Raw genomic sequence first — 23,972 nt, forward strand, 5'->3', positions numbered from 1 at the left:
ATATATATATATATATATATATATATATATATATATATATATATATATATATATATATATACTGTACGCACGTTTATGCATGGGGTTAGGGTTTACTGGGCGTTAGGGTTAGGGTTTGGAAAAAAAATCGCCCCCCCCCCCCCCCCCACAACTCCAAAGTTCTGGATCCGCCAGTGGGTGCAAGTGTACCACCTGCTGCAGGTGCCCATGCCGCAATAACCTATATCAGTATATCTAATCTAGGTCATTTTGACAGACTATAAACTACAATTTTCATAACAAGAATTCCGATTTTAGATATAGAGTCTAGATCTGCATTATATGTATAATACTAAATATTTATATCTAGGACTAGAGTATTGAGAATTGAGGAATGCACTCATACTGAGTATTCCCAATCAGACTTTCAGTGGAGTAAGCCTATTAAAGCCTATTTAGATGTAACATCTATTTAATCTAGAAATATTCATAGTCCAGTATAATGAGATATAGTGTCTATAGATTTAGTTCTAGCTGGATCTATAATCTATTTTGAGAGATTATATATATATATAGATCTAGAAAGAGAGCTATAATACTCAATTAGTAACAGATCTAGATCTAGTCTAGATCTTCAGTTTTAACTCTCGTTGAAGGTACGGGATTTAAATAGATTGACCTCAAGGTTAACATCCTTACATAGCAGACATCGCTTCCGCATAGGAAAAGGGATTAAAAATGAAAATTTATCTGTGTAAGTCGACCTCCATACCGTAAATTTGTATAGGAGGATGGTATTTGGAACAAGGACAATGGATACTTGCCGTGACAACAAACCCAGACATGCTGTCTATGAAAAAGTAAGTAATCAATCTAATCTAGTTCTAGATCTATATAGATATCTAGATCTAGAATCTAGCTAGTCTCAGTCTCAGCAGCTACTGACTGCTAGTCTAGTAGTAAGTAGATCTAGTAGTAGTAGTGTTACTAAGTGTTAGTGTAGACTGTAGTGTCGTGATCTAGTAAACTTAAAACTAAGTAAGAAATATTTCAAAGATTTATTAGTATTATTTATTTTATTAGTATTATTCATACGAATTTATTCTATACTATATTCTATATTTTTTCCATCCATCCATCCCAGTGGCGCTACAGCCCATGGAGGGCTCGTGTGGAGTTTTTGATCTCCCATCGAGCGCCTCCCCAGGTGGCGGATAGGGGAATGCCCTCCAGATATGGTGGGTACCGGGGAAATAAAATACCCGGGGTGGACCAAAATCAAACCTGCTGCCTTGCAGGAAGTGGAGGGATACCTTACCCAAAAATAAAGGCAGCTATCCAGAGAGCTGAAAGGGGCAGCCCCCCAGATGGTTATGCACAGGGCTAACAACTCTGTCATATAAAAAATACTGTTACGAAAGCTAAAACCCGGACAGATCTCAACGGAAAACAACCTAGGCCTGGAAAAGGACATGATTTTTGTTTTGCGACATGGAACGTGCTAAGCCTTTATAGAGCAGGTGCGCTAGCCCAACTTACTGAAGTGTTAAAGAAATATAGGATACCCCTTGCAGCCCTACAGGAAATCAGGTGGAAAGACTCGGACATTCTCAGAACCAAGGAGTATTCTATATTTATTATAATAGTATTATACTATTACTGTAACTATCGAACACCCCCTTTTTAAACCTCAATTTTCATGTTTAGGTAGCAAAGGACACTTTAAAAAAAATAGTTACAAATATTTCTCAGCCTAATTAGAAGAAGCGTATTATATAGGTTTTGTTGAGCTTAAGCATCATTGGCATTAAAAAATACCCTTAACGGCTTAACCCGAGACTCACTTCACTCTTCCCAAGAGGTCAAAAAAAGTGAAATTTTTATACCAATATTACTATTATTACCAATGCACTTTGAATATAAGTAAAAAAATTATCCTCGGGTGAAAATGAAACTAAATATAACTTAACTATAAAGAAATGGACGATGCACAATAGGAATGGACTAGTTTCGTCATAATCATCGAAATAAAGGAGAATTTTAAAAAATACAATGGGGTGTTCGATAAGTACCTTAAAACGAAGATGTTCGATAGATGTAAGTTACTCTAGATTAGATCTCTGACTAGAATATCATATATAATATAGTCAATATAGATCTATTAGATTCTATATTATTCGAATTATTCTATATGTCTCTAAAACTTTAACTAAAGTTAAGTAAATTGTAAATATTGTCTCTTACTGAGTTACTCTACTCTGAACTCTAGTCTATAGATTATACAGTTATAGAATTATAGATCTAGTATTATAGATCTAGATCTATTCACTCTGAGTAGTGTCAGTACTGCTGAGTACTGTGACTACTCTACTCTAATGTCTCTACAGACTACTGATTATGTATTTATTTTATACGGTTAATACAGAGTCTAAATCTAGATCACTAGATCTATTCTAGATCTAGATAGTCTCTACTAGAATTTAGATCTATATAATAGACTAGATCTAAATTTAGTATCTCTATCATTATTATAAATATTAAGTAATTAGTTCTGGATAATTATTGTCTTCTAAGTAAAGTAATTTACTAATTAATATAAAGTTAAAAGTATTTTATATTCCAAAGTTGTTATAACTTACTAGGGGCGGACTGGGTATCAAAATCGGCCCGGGCATTACCATATCAACCGGCCCACAAATGGCATGTCATATCATGGGCGTAGCCAGGATTTTTTTGGTGTGGGGGATATTTTTTACCACCACCCCCCTCTCTGCATTATATTTTTTTGAGTGTGTGTGTGTGTAATTAATCTTCATTACATTCTGACCGTTCATTCTTTCAAACATTTTTTTTGTATCCTTGAATAGGCTCTTCCTTTAATTAGTGAAAAGGCAGCACACACAAGAACAGCTAGGGAGTGTGGGGGAACGCCAAGAGCTCCCCAAGTATTATTTCTGTTATTTTAAGCTTAAAAAAATGCATATTCTGATGTATCTACAGTGCAATTAGTATGCCACTCTTCCACTAAAAAATTCAAAAACCAAATCTGCTATTCACTGCACTTGATTAATGGAGTCCAAGGACTGGTAGAAAATGATAACTATAGTTTTGCTTTAGTTTTTGTATTGGAGGGGGTGGGTAACCTCAAAACCTCTTTTGGCTACGCTAATGAAATTTGTTGACTGTAGTTTGCTTAATTGGCTGCACTGGGTCTGTAAGTAAAGATTCCCTTTCAGAAAATGAGGCCTGAGGCAAGTGATGGTTTTAGAGCCCCTCCCCATCTCGACTACACCCATGTGTCATATTATAGGTGTAAACCTAATTCTCTTCAAAATATATAAAGTGTGATAACGCATCAAAAACTGAATCAAAAACTGGATGTATTACGTAATGTATTTTATTTATCCATGTATGTGGTCTGAAAACTATAAACACTACAAAAGCAGCCTTAATGAGTTTGAAACTTTATGGTATTACTTATATATTATAGACGTTTCTTCAAAAAATAAGATAGTTACTTCCTATGCATTTCATGTGTCAATCTAGTCATGCATGTTGATCTGTGACTTAAAATATGCTAAGTCAGTGGTTTTCCTGGCTGACTTACTTAATGTGAAAAGCTCTTCCTTCGTCCTAGTACATTCTCAAAAAGGGCTGTGTGTGTGTTAAATTTCTAAGTTTTGATAAAGAGCTAATTGTCACCCCTATTTTTTTTTTCTAAGTTATATCAATGTTGTGTAACTTAACCTCTCTCATCCCTCTTTTTTGTTGATTGTCAAAAGACGGGGGACAGAAGGAGCAAAACAAAAACAAATGGGAGTGCCATCAAACGACCAGTAAAATGATTAGACCAAACACAACCTCGAAGACATCAAAGCAGTGTCAAAGTCCTTGACGCTCGTGCATAGCAAAAATTACAACCTAACGTTTTGCAAGTAATAATACGTACAGAGTATAGTGTAAATTTTTTGACATACTTGTTGAAATTCAAACAAAATTAATTGTAAAAAATAAATAAATGAAATGTGTCTTGCTGCTGTCACTTTTTTTAAATAATTGTCTGCATTCAAAATTTTTTTTTCTTTGGTTGCAACCAGACCGGCCCATTTGGCGCCAGCCCAACGGGCACTTGTCCATTTGCCCATATAGCCAGTCCGCCCCTGTAACTTACTATTTTACTATTACTAACTTAATTCTAACTATCTAGGTCTATTACTAAATTTAGAATTTAGATTTTTAGATCTAGATTAGATCTTAGATATCTAGATCATAGATCTAGATCTAAAATGAGTAAAAATCAAAGCTTTAGGCCTTAGAACATCTAGCAATAAACTAGCAGCCTTAGACTTAGACTGAGGCTAAGCGCAGCTAAGGTAAGTACTAAGACTACTAATCTAGTTCTAGATCTCTAGATCTAGCTAGATTAGTTACGATAGATCTAGATTCTTGGGGGGGGGGGGACGAATTTTTGATTAGAATTCACACAATTTGTATACGAATTTATTACTTATGTTAATAATATATACTAATTATTTATATTTTTAAGATATTTTTAGATTATTTCGCCCCCCCCCCCCTTCCAGTATGTTGGCCGATTTGGTGGGGTCGGGAGGGGGCGATGACATCAACCTGCCCCCCCCCCCCCCCCAATAAACTTTTGAGTGGATGGGGGCGGTCCAATTTATTTGTAGAAATCACAGCTTGCTAACAGAATCAATTAAATATCTATATGATTACCTCTACTGCCCTTCCCACCTAAACCCTTTGAGTGGGGGGGGGGGGGTCCTACTTTTATGGACAAATCATAGTTTGTGAACAAAATTAGTTGAATTAATATATAAATTTTATATTATGTCGCTCCCCTTCTGGTATTTTGGCCGATTCGGTGGGGTAGGGGGTATGCGATTGCCTGTACTGCCCTCCCTACTCTAGCCCTCTTAGTGGGGGGGGGGGGGGGCGGTCCTATTTTTATGGAGAAGTCATAGTTTGTGAACACAATTAGTTGAATATCTATATAATATAAACTACGTATTGGTATGTGAATCCGTTGTATATTATGTCACACCACACTCTAATCTCAAATTTTATAATTATTAAATATAAAATGAAAAAGGGTTGTACCAGGTGGGAGGGGCGATACATGCAATCGCCTCCCCCCCCTCAACAAACAAATACTTTTTCTTTTTGTATTATAGTTAAGAAATTACAAAATATAAAAAATCTGTCACTGATATAATTTATAAATGCTATAAATTAAAATCTTATATATATCGAGTCGCCCCACCCCTATTCTTTAATGCCAAATGCAATCATTAGCAGAAATTATAAAAAGGAGCGAGGATTAATCATTTTCACTCTATCGACCCTCCCCTTTCCAGATAGAGTTTATGTAATTTCACATGAATTTATCATAATTATTTTAAGAAAGACTTTGTTTTGGAAAAGTTAAAATTCAAACGAAATTTTTCAGTATAAGAGTCACGATTGAGATGAGTTCTAAACCAAATTAATTGTTTCCTAGTCGCCTTTTCCAACCTTTGCTCAATCTGATATCTTCTAGTTACATAAATTTGGGACTATAACTCACAATTTACGCTTGAATTATATTGAATATTAATTATCGAATAATTTTTTCTTCGGCGGCGATCCTCAAAGCTTTAATCAAAATATGTAGGGTATCTTATCTTTTCAAGGAACAAATTGGTTTTATTTGCAATGTATTAAGGGCCTATAAATTCATATTATAATAGTTTACAACACTATTCAAAAGGTCCTTTTTTAATAGGGAGCTTTAGGTCAGGAGAATGCATTTCTTCAGTGAAGAATGCAAGAAAACACTTATGTCGTCGGGGCTTTGCCCCGAACTCCACTGATGAGTAATGAACTGTAGATGTCAGGAGAATACGTTTCTGCAATGAAGAATGCAAGAAAACACTTTTGGCGTCGGGGCTTTGCCCCGAACTCCACTGATGAATAATGAGCTATAGATGTCAGGAGAATGGATTTCTGCAGTGAAGATTGTAAGAAAATGCTTTTGGCTTCGGGGCTTTGCCCCGAACTCCATTGATTATTAATGTGCTGTAGATGTCAGGAGAATACTTCAGTGAAGAATGCAAGAAAACGATTTTGGCGGCGGGGTTTCGCCCCGAACATCACTGGAGAAGCATGCTGCGTTCCCCGCAGACCCCCAAGCTTGCAAGAGAAATGCCACAACATGACTGGGTTTTTTTTTCGCCGAAGGTTGAGAAACAATGCTTTTTTTTAAAAATATATGCTGTACGCACGTTTATGCATAGGGTTAGGGTTTGAAAAAAAAATCCCCCCCCCCCCCCCCACTCCAAAGTTCTGGATCCGCTAGTGTCTGAGCATGCTATAAGTATGAAAGTAGCGCCATATAAAAGCCATAATTTAATTTTTAATTTTAGATTTAGATCTAGACTCTAATCTATGTTAATATTATAATATTATATTGTCTAATACTTATAGATCTAGCAGTCAGATGTATAAATTTATCTTGATCTATTGACTATAGACTTCTTCTTCTTCTTCTTCATCGTTCTCATTGTTATGTTGGAGTGTTCATATGACTAGACCAATACATGAGATGAACTGCGCAGTGGTTTCCAAATCAGGGAGCTCTCCATATAGTTTTCTTTCTATTGGGGTGATTTGGGGCCAATGTCTTATACGGGCCTCTTGGTAGAGAGAGCAGTTTTGGAGGACGTGGTCGGCATTTTCTGGTGATACTCCACATGGGCAGATTTCACTGGTTCCAATTTTGAGCTTCCGGAACATGTGTTGTCGCATTCTGTTGTGTCCAGTCCTGAGTCGAAAGATTAGACGTTGGTCTTGTCGGGATAGCTTATAGTAAGCATCATCTTTCTTGTGATTTGGATGGGAGCTCGTCCATTTCTCATTTATTTTATCTACAATTAATTTCTTCATTTCTTCTGGATAGAGAGCAGAGTTTACTTGTGAGTTTGTTCTCCCACTCTTGGCGAGTGTGTCAGCCTTCTCATTTCCTGCTAGTTGTATGTGAGCTGGTATCCATTGAATGACAGTTTTTTTGCTGTTGTGGTTGAGCTTTGTGAGTGCTGTTCTGAGGTTTTTAATATAAGGGGAATCAGAGTTTTGCAGGCTTTGGAGGGTTGTTTTTGCGTCTGTTAGAAAGACAATCTGACTGTGAGGGGAACTTGGATGATTTGCTAGCATGGTAGCAGCTAGTGCTTCCCTTTCTGCTCTGTGACTGTCAGAGAGCTCTCCAGTTGCAAAGGATTTTTCTAGTTTTCCTCCATCTGGCCATTCGATAAGTATTCCAGCTCCTCCATTTGTGGTGGCTTTATGGGATGAGCCATCCATGTAAACTCTGATCCACTGATTGCTAGGGTAATTGGTATGTAGAAAACAGTTCACTATTTCCTTGGGCTCTGTTGGTCTGTAATCAGATTTTCTTTTTATGTTTTCAATATGGTCCCTTATAGTAGGAAGAGGGCTTTCGTCCCAGGGTGGAGATTCATTATAGTGTATCGAGGATTCCAGAGTAATTTTTTCAAGTTGGTGTTTCTTTTTTAGGTTTAGAGATTCCTGTATGAAATTGGTCCTTTTGAGACGGTTTTTTGTGCCAGTTTTGTGGATTTTTGTTCTGAGTGGGTGCCTCTCCAAGGTTTCCAATTTTGTGAATTGGGAAAGGATTTTTATTTCTCTTCTTTCATCCAGAGAGATCAGGGCAGCGGTTTCCTCCATAGCTCTTATGGGTGTTGTTTTGATTGCTCCTGTCATTATCCTTAGACCAATATTTTGAACCTTGTCTATTTTTCTAAGGTTGGTTTGGGCTGCTGAGCCCCATGCTGTGGCACCATATTCTAGTACAGGTCTTACATAACTGGTATAGGTCTTTTTCAGGATGTTGTGATTTGCTCCCCAATCTGTGCCAGCTAATTTTTTCAAGAGGGATAGTCTCTGGATGCCTTTACTCTGTGTTTTATCTATTTGGTTTTTCCAGGTTAGTCTCGGGTCATAGGTGACTCCAAGATAAGTAGGGCTGTCATTTTTTTCTAAAGCTTCCTTATCTAATGTTAATTTTATTGTTTGTTGTTTTGTTGACAGTGAGAATATGGTATATGTTGTCTTTTTTGTGTTAATGGACATGCCCCAGTCTTTGGACCAATTATTGAGTTTATCAAGAGCATCTTGTAATCGAAATTTCGATGTTCCTACATATTCTTCTGTGCTAATTAAGGCAAGGTCATCTGCATACATGCTGCTCTTAACTTTTTTGGGTAGGTTTTGATTTAGATAGTTTATGAATATTAGGAAAAGTGTTGGGGATAGGACTCCTCCTTGGGGGACTATAGACTAATACTCTGGAGTCTATATTAATAAAAAAAAAACATTTATAAATTATAATATAATAGATCAAGAATCTAGACTAGAATAGATCTTGGTCTAGATTATTCAAGATCTATACTTTTATTTTTACTATAATGATCTAAAATCTATACTTAATATACTTCAATATATATATATTTTTATAGTCAACCCTATTTATACCTTATAGGCTACAGAACATAGATTATAATTGAAATATATTTAATAATATATTATAGACATCCATTCTATCAAATATTCAATTGTATTTACAAAAATTATCAACTATATGATGAATATATCTATAACTATATCTAAATGTAAAATCTAGAAACTAGATCTATACTAACTATAGACATATATAATATATAATATAACAAAATAGATTAGATCTAGAATCTAGTATAGATTGATAAAATCTATTCATTAAATCTAGAGTCTAGACATTATCTAGTTAATATAATTATAATTCTCTAGATTAAGACCAATAATCAAATTTTAACAAATCTAGTCTAGTTCTGGAATTTACTAGATCAATTATATTCTGTATACTATAGTCACTATAGATCAGGGGTGGGCAAATTACGACATGCGGGCCACATGCGGCCCGCCATAGTGTTTTATGCAGCCCACTGACACCTACAGAAATAAGGTGTGCCCATAGTACATACATATAAAAATCCAAATATATTTTTAAAATGACTCTAAATATCTTTATAAATTATTGAAACTGTCTCATTATATATAATAATCATGATTATAAAAAGTTCCAAGTAAACGAAGATTAACCTAATTGACTATCTATGACAATACTTCAATACAATCAATCTAAGACACAATCTCAGGCCAGTATTTATTCAATGCTATGAAGAACTGTATTGACTGTTGGGTATGCTTGGAACAAGATGGCAAGTGTAACAAGTGATGGAGCTTGATTTTTGACTGAGTAAAACAGTTTGTTAGTTGTTGTTGTTTTAAAGAATATACCAACCATAAACTCAAAATAGGAAAGTTTGCACAAAGCTGCATAAAATTATAAATTATTGACCCATATATAATTGTGACCACAGTTATCAGAGCTATAAGTCTTAACCACAGGCAGTTCCGACAAGTACTTAAAAAGATTTTAAAACAAAATATTCCGTTGTTTCCATTGACTTAGCATGGGCAAGGCAATGAGAAGAATATAAAATCTCAAGGAAGAAGTTTTTATAGTCCTTGAAGGACATTGAGTGTGACTTTGTTACTAATATTTCTAATGAAGAGTGGAAGACAAATTGCATGTTTTTCATGGCAGCCATTGCAATGAGTTGTTTGCATATGCAATGTAAGTGCATTTTAAATCTTTTCAAACAAAAGGCTTTCCAATTTCTCCAGGCAAGCAAGTGAAAACAGGTATTGTCATTTTCCTTTGCTGAAAGGTGAAACTATTTCTAGTGAAATAGTTAAAAGTACAAGACTTATTTTAGATTCCTTAATTATGGAATTTATAAAAGCAAATTTTAAGATGCCAAAAACCAGTTTTCAATACCATCAGCTCACCATTTAGTGCTGATACTGATTCAGCTCCAAAGTATATAACTCCATGCAAATTATGACCTGAAAGAGATGTTCCATTCAGTTCTTTTACGGGAGCTTAATGGGTGCCAGAAGCTGTATTTCCCTACTATATATATATACTTTAAAAAACTTTGCTGTTAAATTTTCACATCATTTGGGTAAACATACATTTGTAAACAAACATTTTTTTGTGGAAACTAAAAAAGTGTGATCATAGTCTGATGTTGACTAACTGTAATTTGACAGCAGTCACAAGAATAACAACTAGTAAACTAGTTCCACAGATCCGGAACATTAGGAACGAGTGTAAACAATTAAATAATTCACATTAAGTACAACTATACATTTGAGGTTAAAGGTTAGGATGTAAAAAGACAATAGCAAATTTTGTTTGAAAAATCGTAAAATTGGTTTCAGAAATTGCTCACTCTTGTTGTAATTCCTAAACTAGGAGTGTGAAAAAAAGAATGTATACAGTATAAATATGAATTAAAAGACATTATACACAGTTAGCTAACATATTTTTCTAAGCTGTAACACACACACACATTATATATATATATATATATATATATATATATATATGCGGCCCCCCTATTGCCAAATGTTTTTAATGCGGCCCTCGATACGAAAAGGTTGCCCACCCCTGCTATAGATTATAGATCTCTCATTCTGTCATATTCTATGTCTGATTAGTAACAGTAACAGTAGTACCACTGACCAGTATGAAAAACTATGATTAGTAAGATTATCTGCAATATTGAATATACTGAATATAGTATAGAAGTATACTATACTGACTATACTATAGATTAATCGACTTGTCACTAGATTTAAATACTATACTATAGTACTATTCTAGATCCAGTATTCCCTGACTTCAGTCTAGAGTAGACTCAAGAATAGACTAGATTTCTAGGTCTAGATCTAATTACTGAATCAGATCAGATAATAGATTACATTCAGATGGTACATATGTAGATCTAGAATAATCTAATTTTAATTAATAATTAAATCTATCCTAGATTCTAGAATCTGGATTGAAGTGGAGTGTCAGTCTTGAGTCTTTTTGTGTTATTTCAAAATTCGAATATTTAAATCTACTAGATATATATTTTATAGTATTGGTCAAGTGATGTTTGTTAATAGTGCTAAATAAGTTTAATTATTATTTTTAGATGTAGTACATTGACATTTAAAAGAAATTATCTTATTGATTTTGTTAAACTTTTTTTTTTGTACTTCTTTCTCTGTAAATTGTAATGTGATGCTACTGATATGACATTGGATTGAAAATGTTGGAACATGAATAAATCCTTAATGCAGCAAATATTCATGTAAAGAAACAAAGCAAAATTAGCTTGAGTATTTTAATTTTTTTTTTTTTACTGAATGAAAAGTTTCTTTAAACAATAGTTGTTTTTTTAAAGGTTGGAGCCAATAAATGGGAATTGTTTAACATTACAGAACAGAGAAAGCCTGTATGTCTGACTCACTCTCCCTCTTTTGTGAGTGAAAAAAAGGGATAATTTTGTTTCTTAATCTTCTTCTTCCAATAAATTATTGAAAGATTAAAAACTATATGGAGAACTCCCTGATCTAGAAACCGTTGGACCATTCATCTCAGATATAATATTACATGTCTAAACCTTTCATAAAAATGAGATTGAGAAAAAGAAGAATTAATAAATTTAATCTGATCCATCCAACAAACTACATCACCAGTATCACTCACCAGCATCACATGTAAAATACTAGAACACATAATATATAGCAACTAGTCGACCGGCAGCGTAGCATATGCCGCTATTTTGCAGGGCCGGCCTTAAGCCACTGCAACCTATGCAACCGCAGTGGGCCCCGCACTTTCATAGGACCCACACTAATTCTAGGTGTAAAAAATTATTAAATTAAACCATTTTATAACTTATAACAGATTTACCGCGGACTCCTGTTGATTAACCAGGAGCTCCTGGAAATCTCCAGAAATTGCAAAATATACGAAAAAGTCCTGGAAATATCCGAAAATTATTAAAATCTTTTGAAAAGTCATACAAATCTCCTGAAATATATAGACAAAAATTGTTATTTTGGGGTGTCATTCAATATGGAAAACGCCAATCCTAATGAAGAATTACTTGAGGTCAACAATTCTCGTAGATAGATTGAAATATTTGGTAATTTTTGGCATTGAACATGATCTATGTAGGAAATAGAATTTGAATGATATACTGTATGACTTTGCTACACACAAGGCTCAAAAAGTAATTCTGTACTTAGTAAAAAATGAATAAAATGCAAAGACGAATTTATTTTCTAATAGAAACTCTTAAAATTTTCACTTATTATCCATATTCCTACCCAAACTTGGCCCCGCGAAATCCATTTCGCATAGGGCCCCTCAACGGTTAAGTCCGGCACTGCTATTTAGTGACGGGTGAATATATAGATTACTTGTTCTCTTTCCATGACTTCTTGGTCACAATGGTGAAGTCCGGCCCTGCTATTTAGTGACGGGTGAATACTAACCCCCCCCCCCTCTTTTTTTTTCGCATCTAAAATTACTTGGGGTAACTCTAGTCCGCCCGACTTGCAGAAATAAAAGAGTGATCTTTCCATTACTTGGTGTCCAAACTCTTGAGCCATGAAGAGAATTATATATATATATATATATATATATATATATATATATATATATATATATATATATATATATATAGATAGATATCAATTAGATAAATATGCATCTTTACTCCATACCAACATGGCTTTAAGAAATTTAAGGTATATGAAACTATGTTATGTGAAACTAGATTTAATTGATGACTTTTCAAAGGACTTAAAGATTAAATTAGAAAATAGAGGCCATTTTATTAGAATTTTCTAAGGCATTTGGCAAGTTCACCATCATAACTTGCTTTAAAAAATAAAACATTCTGGCATAACTGGTCCATTACACAAATGGATTCAGGATTTCCTGATATGTAAAGAACAAACTAAAATGGCTCCAAACCAACATGAATAACAGTAAACTCAGGTGTACCTGAAGGAATAACCTTTACTTTATTTCACTTTAATAACCTACTGAAATGCATTAGTTCAGGAACAAAAGTTAAACTACTTGCAGATAATTGCATAATATATAGAACAATAAAAACAGCACAAGATACTGAAAATTTAATAGAGAATTACAGAAATGGATATCAATTGAATATGTATTTCCATTCAGAAAAATGTCAATTAATAAGTAACAAAAAAGGTAAAAGAAATAAAATTTACTTTTATCTAATTTATGGTAGACCAGTTACATCAAAAGTTAGATCAAAAGTAAACCATGAAATCCCCATATTGATTAAATCATTTTTTAAAACTCAAAACAAAGCTTTAGGATTTATTAAAAGAAACTTACAAATCAAACAAGAATATAAAACAAGAAAAATAAAAACTAACAATAATAATCCTGTGCGATCAAAAATATATTTTACCGATTGTTTTTGTTTAGTGCGATTTTATGCTTTTAGCTTTCTCAATATGCTATGATCCTATCACTTGTCTGGACCAGTTTTAAGGGAGGGGGGGAGAGAGAATAAAGAGGAAGTATCTGAGTGAATGTTATTTTTAAAAAAATGAAATGAACAACTTGTATTCAAACTCAAGAGCTGAAGCCTCCTTAGCCTCTTCAAGTTAACACACTAACCACTGTGATAGTGAAGTGCTTATGGAAATAGGTTTTATAGTTATCTATTGTTAGTTTAAAACTTTAAAGCGACGACCTGCAAAGTTTAATTCAACTTATTCCACCACATCAGTCACCAATTACAAAATAGTTAATTATCAAAAGTTAATTAGCTAATTTGTTAATTTTTTAATTTATTCTTGTTTTGTCAGGTAAAAGAAATGATTGTCCAAAATTTCAGCTTTATCCAAGGTTAGGTCTGGGAGAAATAATGTGTATAAACTTTTTACCAGACAGTCAGAGTGGGTTGAAATAAACTTTTTAAAAACTAAAATGCTATTTAACCTTGGTTAGATCAATATCAGAGTAGGACCCCTAAAATAAAGAAAACATTTAAAGAACTAGAACTACTTTTCCCTAGTGCTATTAGAACACCACAGTTCTATATTTAGATGGTAATTTTGAACATGAAATGTGTTCAGTTGTAATAACTGGTTACATGTTTGTATTTTTTATTGCACCCCAAAAAAGTGAAAATTAGTGATGAGTGGGACCCAGTTCAGCATAGGATTTCTTTATTTGAGACCTGATCTTTGTAACTGACTCCTAAAATCCTTCTTAGCCATTTTTGCAGAGCCACATTTAGTCTTTTCTTGATTTTGGCAGATGATTTCCATGTCTTTCATGCATACGTTGCTGTTGGGATGATGACTGTGTTAAGTAGATGGATGAGTGGGTCATTTAGTTATCTTTGTACTATTAAACACTGCCCTAAAGTGAAACCTAGTCACACAAAATTATAAAAATGTAAAAATGTCAACAAAATAATAAGACTTCCATTTAAGAATGCTAATGAAAAGTTATTTTAATAACACAATATTATTAACCCTAAATTATTGTTTCAGGCTAAATTTTATTAGATATTCCTGAATTTTGACCTAGCCTATTGTTTTAACCTCTCTTATTACTTAAATGAGCTTGCTCCAGATCAGATCAATATGCAAGTACATTTTTGCATTAGACCAAATAGGTTAGCCTGTTTCTAAACTTAAAAAAAAACTTTAAAAAAAAAGGATGTCTTAATAGACACTGCATAAAAATAATTGATTTACAATTGAAGATAAAGTTTGGTGTAAATATATAAATATTGAGACACAATATTGTTTTAAAAAATAAATACACTACAAATTTATGATTTGATTGAGTGTTATGTAATTCACTCTCATGGTCTGAAGAGGATATGTATTTCATTTTTTAAATCATTTTTTTTATTTTAGTGTACAAAGTCTTTCTTTACCGATCAAAATTAATACAACAATAGACAAATGATGTACTGCCTAAGATTTTGAATCGCTATATCACAAAGAAAATAAAAGCTATTTGAATGTTTCAGTTCAGTCTGTTGTGTAAAGGTCACACCCTGAGGCAAACTTAAATTCCAGACCTTTAACTAAAGTCAGTATATTAGACTCTTGTCATGAAATACTACAGAACATTTAGTTAACTGCTGAGTGGAATCACATTATAATACAATCCAAATAGTTAGGATAATATACAATTGTATTCATCAGTTCAGAGTTGGGGGAGGAACACAAGACCAGTTGGACAGAAACAGCTTGAACTTTTGAATTATTTATGCTGCCATTGATTGGGAAAATGATATAGTGAGAAGGAAATTGCTTTGGTCCTTGGACCAACTGTTTCCTATTTTGGCAAATATCTAGTTCTGGCAGCCTTTTAATGTTGTACTCTTCTAAAGAATTGACTTTCTAGTGAAAACAATGACCTGTCATGGATTTATCAAATATGTATCTTGTTTATTTTGTTAAATTTATATATGGCATTTGATTAAATGATTAAATCTTAAGGTTTTAGTAACAGGCATTATGTTAGCTTTACTTTCTCTGTGTACATAACTTCCATTGACTCCTTATGTATTTCTTCTAGTACTTTCTGTGTACATAGCTTCCATGGAGTCCTTATGTATTTCTTCTAGTACTTTCTGTGTACATAGCTTCCATGGACTCCTTATGTATCTCTCTAGGACTTTTTCTGTGTACATAGCTTCCATGGAGTCCTTATGTATCTCTCTAGTACTTTTTCTGTGTACATAGCTTCCATGGACTCCTTATGTATTTCTTCTAGTACTTTCTGTGTGCATAGCTTCCATGGACTCCTTATGTATTTCTTCTAGTACTTTCTGTGTGCATAACTTCCATGGAGTCCTTGTGTGTTTCTTCTAGTACTTTCTGTGTACATAGCTTCCATGGAGTTCTTATGTATCTCTCTAGTACTTTTTCTGTGTACATAGCTTCCATGGACTCCTTATGTATTTCTTCAAGTACTTTTTCTGTGTACATAGCTTCCATGGAGTCCTTATGTATCTCTCTAGTACTTTTTCTGTGTACATAGCTTCCATGGAGTCCTTATGTATCTCTCTAGTACTTTTTCTGTGTACATAGCTTCCATGGAGTCCTTATGTATCTCTCTAGTACTTTTTCTGTGTACATAGCTTCCATGGACTCCTTATGTATTTCTTCTAGTACTTTCTCTGTGTATGCCTACATACTTTCTTCTAGTGGCTTTGTTTTAGCACATTTCCTAATTGAAATATATATCATTTCATTGGTTGCTCACACTTATTAAACTTAATTATTTTGGTCCATACTTTCTGACTTTAGTCTCATCTGTTTATTGTAAATCTGTTGTCGATCAACAGTAAATAACTATATTTTATACTTGACCAATACATGTGTATTTACTTTTCTTTGAAGTTTTTGTTATAAAATTAAATGTGTACTAGTGTAGGCAAAGTAGTTGAGCCTTTACTATGTTAACCTTAACTTAATCCCTCATCTCATAAGATTTTTAATTCATAAATTTAGTTCACCAGGATCTAGTTGTTTGACTGGGAAATTTTGTAGCTTGTTGTTGTTCTTGTTGCATCTTTTTTTTTTTTTCATTTTCTACAGTTTCTTTATTCTCTACATGTTAATAGTTATCTCCATAATAGAAGAGTGTAATTAAATAAATTGTTGAACCCTACACTGATAATTATGCTAATTGATCATCATGTCATTCTGTTCTGCCAATCCATTGATAATGTTGCACTCCTGCACATGATGGTAGAAGAGCATTGCTTAAGGTCATACAAATCAAAGTGAGCTATTGATTTCTTCATGTCTATTTTTGTTACCTTCTAGCAGTCCAATACTACTGCTCTTCCCAGTGCTTCAAAAGTTCTTTTCATGATGTGTCTGTTGATTTATTCATGGTGTGTCTGTTAGCTGTTGATTTATTCATGGGGTGAACTTCTTAAATTAGAATTGAAACATGTATTTTTAACATTCATAAATATATATCTATAAAAAGTTCATTTAGTATTCTTTTGTATATTAATATATTGAATATTGAGTGCTTATTAAAATTAAGCTGAGAATCCCTGATCTAGATTATTAAAATAAACATTGTCTTCGTGCTGCTAGCTATTAATAGACTATGGGCATGTAAAGAATAGGTAATAATATTCATTCTAGTGATGAATAAGCGAATCACATCATGTACTACATACAAAGTACAATCTTGTCATAAGTTGAGGGGATATTTTGAGCAGTGCTTACTTTTCTGTGATAGTTATTGATAGACCCATGTGTGTGATGGAAACATTGATTCTATTGATTACACTTTTGCAAGATGTCAACTCTTTTTGTCAACAGTTGACCTAGCCTGTGAAAATTGTGCATACTTTTTTTTTTACTGACATGTTCCTTTGTTAACACTTTAAAAAGTACAAGTACATATGGATCTTCCATTTGATGTCTGCTTAAAATTGAAATATTTACTGGTGTGTTCAAAGTGACTAAATGCCAAAATATATTCACTGTGTGAACTAAACATCTAAGATATGCTAGTTGCTACTTCCAAGTAGATTTAACTAAACTAGTTGTAATGTCTGCCTGGGTTTATATATGTCATATTTTGAACATATTCTATAGATGGAGAAACTTGTCCAGGAAATGCAGCTGTCCAAATCAGGTGTCCCAGTCCGCAGCCAGAAAACATTCCCCTTTCTTACTTTTATCCCATCTGTATTCACTGGTAAGTCTATTAGAAATGTGTTTTAGAAATGTATGTGATAGAGGTGTAGCATTTTCATTTTGAAAAGCAACACACTATAGTATATAAAGTATACTTAATTGATGCAGATATAAAAATAACACTTTAATTTTTAGTATTTGCATACTGTACAAATCAACGGAAGTTGTTTCTATTTACTATGCTTTGGACTTCAGTCTTAAAACGACTTAGGCTTAGGCTTAAGTTATGGTCAGAACGATGTTGCCCACATAGCAGTTCCCACCTCTCCTTGTAGCTGATCTATCCAAAGGAACAGCAAGTGTTACAGTTCAGGGTCAGTGGCATAGCAGGCTCTAGCAGAGTGTAGCACTGTGTGCTCCAAGCTGCCTAGGGGGTCGCCAACTCCTGATTTGACTCCAGAAACCTTTTCCATTTTTGGGTATAACTGCAAGACTGTAGAAGTTTGACTTCAGAGTTTTCCTTCTCCTAAGTGGGTAGCCAGTCAAAGCTAATGAGCCCCTCCTGCCCAAAACTTAATGGTTTAGGCACTAATTATTAGCTTATGCCCATTCTCCTGTAAGTTATAACAGTTTTGCTGGACCCAATATCTAAGCCACATGCGAAGGCCAGGAGTTTGTTTAACTGGTCATCAGAGGCTATTTGAGACATATACCATTGAAAGCATTTTGTTGGTAATGTCCCTTATTTTCATTACCACTTCAAACAATGACAGCCTAACAGAATCTGTTTTTAATATGGTCTTAAATAAAATCTTTATATATCTCATTCTCTGTTGCAACAATAATGAACTGTAAATATTTTTTCTTCTTATCTTGTAGAAAAAATAGAATAATAAAATTTGCTGACAGTTTATAATAAACTTATTGTGGTCAAAGTCTTGTTGAAGATAATCTTAATTTTAAGAAAAAATCTATATTAAATAATATAATTAACTTTGTGTACCCTAGGGAGTGATTTGATACAGTGGCTGGCCACACGCTTGAAAATCACAGAAGAAGAACACATGGAGGCTGTTAAGTTAGCCATATTGCTTTGTCACTATGGCTACATTTTCCCAGTCACTGATTTAAAAAATCTGACAGTCAAAGAAGATGCCTCCCTGTACAGGTTTCAGGTAACCATTGTATTCTTTTGACAATTTGTTCAACAAGCAGAAGGGATTCACTCTCAACACATTATATAGAGATATATATATTGTTAAAACTCGACACGAATAGAGGTAATTATGTGTAATCAGTTGATATAGATTACATAGGCTAGCGCTGCTCGACACTTCAAGAAAGATTTATAGTGACTACTACTCATGCCAGTCATGTCGGATGTGGTCATGTTAACTTCCCCTTTCAGATCCTGGCATCTGTAAGGCAGATGATGTAAAGGTCATATGTTAACAAAGCTGTCCAGCACAACTACCAACCGCCTTTACTTTTCCTCATTTCATGTCAGATACCCATTAGAGTTGGATGAAATCAGAGGCACCCCAAAGATCCTGATATTAAAAATCCTAGTCTTCACCAGGATTCATACCCAGGACTTCCGGTTTGGAAGCCAATCACTTTACCAATCTGCCACGGCTCAATGTGATCCCCAGGAATAGACAAGTGATGTTTCAGTTTTGAGAAGGCCTTCATGGACCCTTTATAAACAGCAAAGGTGTAGTGCCACTTCACCAGTACGAGTTGAGTCCAATACTGTGAGGCCAGTGTGAAATCCTTTCCATCAAGCACAAGTATTGGAGGAGGCAGAGAGGCTAGTAGAGATACAATGGTAGAGAGTTGATAACAGCAGTAGTTAGTGTTGACTGTGATTTATTGGACATTAAAGTGTTACATTATTAGGAGTCTTGAGTTGTCAAGTTCTTAAAGTTGGTAGTGTCCTGGTGCAGTGTTGCAGAGAGCCTGGACAGTGAGAGTTATATATATTTAATAATAATAAGGCTTGTCTTCGAGTCCGAAGATTAGGGAGGAATACAGTATTTCAAGTTGAGAAATATTGCATTTCTACCAGCCTGGGCTCAGATATTGCATGTCCAATACCACTCTTTACACTAAATGTTGTTCACAGTGGCATAGATGTCTGAGATGGCTGTGAACAACAGATAGTCATAGCTTTTATTTCGGAGTTTCCATCTCCTAGGATGGCTGCTGACCAAGGCTATATAGAGCCCAGTCGGGCTAAATGCCAAATTAAGATTTTATTCAACTAGTTATCTGAAAGTCTGTTACAGTTGACCTTTACATCATATTGAAGGGGCAAACTCTATCTATTTAATAACTAAGTAATAACAAGGGGAAGTTATCAGGGGAGATAACAAATAATAACAAGGATTGTTATCAGGGGAGATATTAAAATAACATTTGACCTTTACCTCATATTGGAGAGACAAACTATCTATTTATTGGTCAGAAAAGTTAATATGTCTGAGGGCAAGAATCAGAATGGAAAGGAAACTGTCAGTAGGAAGAGTTTTAAATAATTAAATTAGAAAGAAATAAAATGAATTCCATTCTGACTAGCTGGCACCATGATTTGCTTTACACATCCTCTGCCCTTTCAATGACCTAATAGAATCTTCTGTGGGATTTAGCAATACTGCCATGGAAGGTGACAAACACTGTTTAATTATTCAAAGAACTGCTTATCATACACACACCATGTTCACTGTAAACTGCACAACATGAAACTACCAACCGAAAGACTGATAGAACTCGACAACTCAGTGCTTCAAAGTATAAAGTAACGTCACACTTTAATGTTTAATAAATCACAGCCAATACTGTATAATTGGCAACATGTAACACTGACTGTACAAATGTTCTATCATGGATATTGTGGCATGCATTGTTGATTTGAATGATGTTGTGGCTGTTTTATAGGGTCAAGTAAATTTAATTGGATCTCATTTGCACAAAATTAACACTTAAAAGCGCAAAGCTAAAATGCGGGCAACTAACAATGCAAATATAATAAATTACAATGATTTACTAACAATAATAGTAAAATGAAAATAGGGTGGTAATTTACAAGGAGCCGCCATATGTGCAATGACTGGCACATGGACTAATCATCATCGATTGGAGGTGCTATGTGACATTATCTCTGTTTTCTGTTGCCTTATCTTATAGATGGTATTTGTAAGCTGTGGAACGAGCTGGGTCTCTAGTTTGTTGAAGTGTATGCAGTTGCTTAACAGTGGTTGTCAGGCGCTAGGTATTAGTCAGTGGCTCTTATCAGTGAGCATGTGCAGTAGGTAGTAGTGGACACTGGGCGCAGAGCCATCTGGTGAACCTGTATAAAGGAGAAAAAGGCTGAAATGAGATGGGACAAGTTAGCTCATATCACTTTGACATCATTCGAAGACCTCTGGTATCAATCAGATATATTAATTTCAGACATATTGAACATAAACATAGTAATGATGAAATCCATGTTGAAATAGTAGGGGGACTGATCCCAGAGGAGATAAAAAACAAATAACAAGAAGATGTTATCAGGTGAGATAACAAAATAATAACAAGGATTATTATCAAGGGAGATAACAAAATAACTTCTATATAAAGTACATGTTCACTAGTCAAAGGGAATAGTAATGTTTATAATATTAAAAAAGAGTACGGGGTGGGGGGTAAACAATGATTGATGCATACATCATTATTGAGCTACAAATGTGTTAATACTGTAACGATCTCACTATTCAGGCTCTCTGAAAACTGCTCCACACGACACTACCAACTTAAAGAACTTGATAACTCAGCGCTTTAACGTAACACTTTCATGTTCAATAAATCACAGCCAATTATGTATAATTGGCAACATGTAACACTGACTGTACAAATGTTCTGCCATGGATATCTGAACCGCCGTATAAGCTCTGTACTGTTGTAATAATAACTCTACTGGCTTCTTCGTACCTTGTTGAACTCTGTTGTACCGTACTAAATCATAGATCGCTAAGTTATGACTGACTTGATTCTGATACCTTCACTCTTTACATAGGGTACCTTATGGCCTTCTAGAACTGGACAGAACCCTTCTGGGTGGTCACCTGCTGACTATACCTGACGTGACTGGCATGAGTACTATTCGTTGTGCTGGCCACATGACACCCTTGTTAACCACAGGCCACAGAAACAGATGACCTTTATATCATCTGCCCTATAGATCGCAATGTCTGAAATGGGTGATTTACTTTTTCTTAAAGAGATCTGAAAGGGGGACCTGACTTTACTTTTCTTATATGTCACATCCCCTCATATTTTTTAAAATTTAATAGCAAACATGTTGGAAAAAATACAATAACATTTTATAAAAGCCAATTGATCCCCCCCCCTTTTTTTTTTTTTTTTTTTGGAAACACTGTCTGAGCCCTTTTTTACTAGACTACTTGTGGAACAGAATATCTGTTTATTTGGAGAATGCAAACAAAGGTTTTTAACAAGGGCTAAATCAAGATCTAGACTAGAGAGTCAGTGGTCAGAAGGTGTATATGTTTTGTTTTATTAAGGGAGAGGGGTGAGCGTTTGTATTTCTGTTATGGGGGCAGCACTGATTAAGAGGTTAAGAAAAGAGCTTAATAAGCTACAACTGATTGGGCAAAGAAGTTTGACTGAAATAAGGGCTGACTAAAGAGGATGGCTGGATCTAATGTCTATATCTAGAACTGACAAACCCAATGAAGTAAAAGAGGGGAAATAAATTGTTGAAAGAGGCCTTTCATTTCAACTGTTCAACAAGAGGAACAGTGCTAAAGTTTTGTAAGGGTGAGGGCATTAGAATGGGCTGAGGATGCACATTTTTTTCTTTAGTGTGCTACAACATATTGTTTGTGTACTGTGGGTCCTATCAGACTGTTCAGTGGGAGAAGACAAAGAATCCTTATTGCTACAACTAATCATCCTCATGGGTGCCTTGACTTTTGTCGTAGGGCCCCTACCGTAGGGGTTCTGTGAAAGTTCGTGTAACCATATCATTTTGGGGTGCCAATCCCACACGCGATTAAAAAAAAACGGCATTGTCAACTTTCCTTTAATAAAACATTATTGCAAAGATGAATGTCTTTTCTAATACAAAATCTTATTTTTGACATTATGCTTATCCCCGCTCAGACTAGGCCCCGCGCAAGCCGTTTCACATAGGGTCCTTCAGTGGTTAGGACCAGCCCAGCTTATATAAACCTAAAAGTGTTCACATTGACTCTTCATTTGGTGGGAATAAAACAACAAAGAAACCAAAAATGTAGCAAAAGACTGGTATCAACTAGTATTGTTTTTGTGGTTTCTGTGTTAATATGAATACAGTTCTTTCTATTAGTTTTTATTCTTTTACAGAAACCCTATTACTGGCCATCAAAAAATGCAGACCCTGACAATGTCTCTTATGGTAAGGCAGTTCTATTCAGATTATTGATTTTACCTAACTGTAAATTTATAAGCAGCCTAATGATGATTGACTTATTTTTTTTCTAACAGCAATTCATTTGGTGAAACGATCTATGAGGAATAAACAAAAACATGGTTTAGAGGATTATGAACAGGTATTTTATTTATCATTTTTATGTCATTTTTTTGTATTAAAAAGTATTGATCACAGTAGCTGTGGACCACATTGTACCATCTTTGCAGCCATCATGGTGCAAGATGGTTCATGGACATTCTTGTAGTGTTTTGTTTATTAGTATGTAAACATAAATAAACTCTCTTGATAGGCAGTTGCAGATGTAATCTTTGCATTAAAAAATGTACATACCGGTATGATGCAAAGTTGCAGGAAGTCATAATTTTACAAAAAACGGAGATAATTTTACAATTTAGATTTTCAAAAAATAAACCTTTTTTGTGGCAAGAGTAACATTAAGCAGGGAGATAGTTGCCTCTGCTATTCAAATTAGCTTTCAATTCTTTGATGCATGGTCCTGAGCTATGTGCTCTGGACTTTCATTTAATGGTCCCGGATTCAAACCCTGCCATCTGCCTTCTTCTTTCGTCCTGCGGGAGGTTTGGGCTAGGATGTAATTATCTTCAAATCTGAAGGTACATCCAAATGTTATGGAGTGTGCGTGTGTGTTTCTATGGTGACGGTGGGAAGAGGTTTGTGATAGGTTAGTGGCTATGTAGTGTGAATGATGCAACATAAGCGGCATTGTTGTCAGTGGTCTTAAGTACGACAGATGACACCAGAATGCTAGAGTGAAAAGACATGTTTTTGTAGTGAGTTAGATTTTGTTCAGAATACCATTTTATATGATTACTAAAGTCATTTATTTCATTTCTTCTCAAGTTGATTTTGTCTGTAT

At 34.5% G+C, this 23,972-nt stretch overlaps 2 protein-coding genes across 5 annotated transcripts in view; both read left to right on the top strand.

The window, feature by feature from the left end:
• Positions 1-580: 580 nt before the first annotated feature.
• The window catches only part of LOC106051656 (regulator of G-protein signaling 7-like), a 39,887-nt gene continuing 16,495 nt past the window's right edge, over positions 581-23,972 (top strand). Inside the window, exons 1-5 of one of the 4 annotated variants that reach the window (XM_056022029.1) lie at positions 581-839; positions 17,578-17,680; positions 18,628-18,794; positions 23,008-23,059; positions 23,149-23,213. In XM_056022029.1, coding sequence (XP_055878004.1) covers positions 771-839; positions 17,578-17,680; positions 18,628-18,794; positions 23,008-23,059; positions 23,149-23,213 — 456 coding nt within the window. In that variant the 5' untranslated portion in view covers positions 581-770. Of the gene's footprint in view, positions 840-16,565; positions 17,427-17,577; positions 17,681-18,627; positions 18,795-23,007; positions 23,060-23,148; positions 23,214-23,972 lie in introns of those variants that run through there. The other 3 variants (XM_056022030.1, XM_056022027.1, XM_056022028.1) reach the window with 3 other exon arrangements.
• Positions 8,740-23,972, top strand: part of LOC106057162 (ribosomal L1 domain-containing protein 1-like) — a 187,793-nt gene continuing 172,560 nt past the window's right edge. The window contains exon 1 of the mRNA XM_056022049.1: positions 8,740-8,743. The gene's annotated coding sequence lies outside the window, so the exon portion shown is untranslated. The remainder of the gene's footprint in view (positions 8,744-23,972) is intronic.

This window comes from Biomphalaria glabrata, chromosome 2, assembly GCF_947242115.1.
Source record: "Biomphalaria glabrata chromosome 2, xgBioGlab47.1, whole genome shotgun sequence".
Lineage (NCBI taxonomy): Eukaryota > Metazoa > Mollusca > Gastropoda > Planorbidae > Biomphalaria > Biomphalaria glabrata.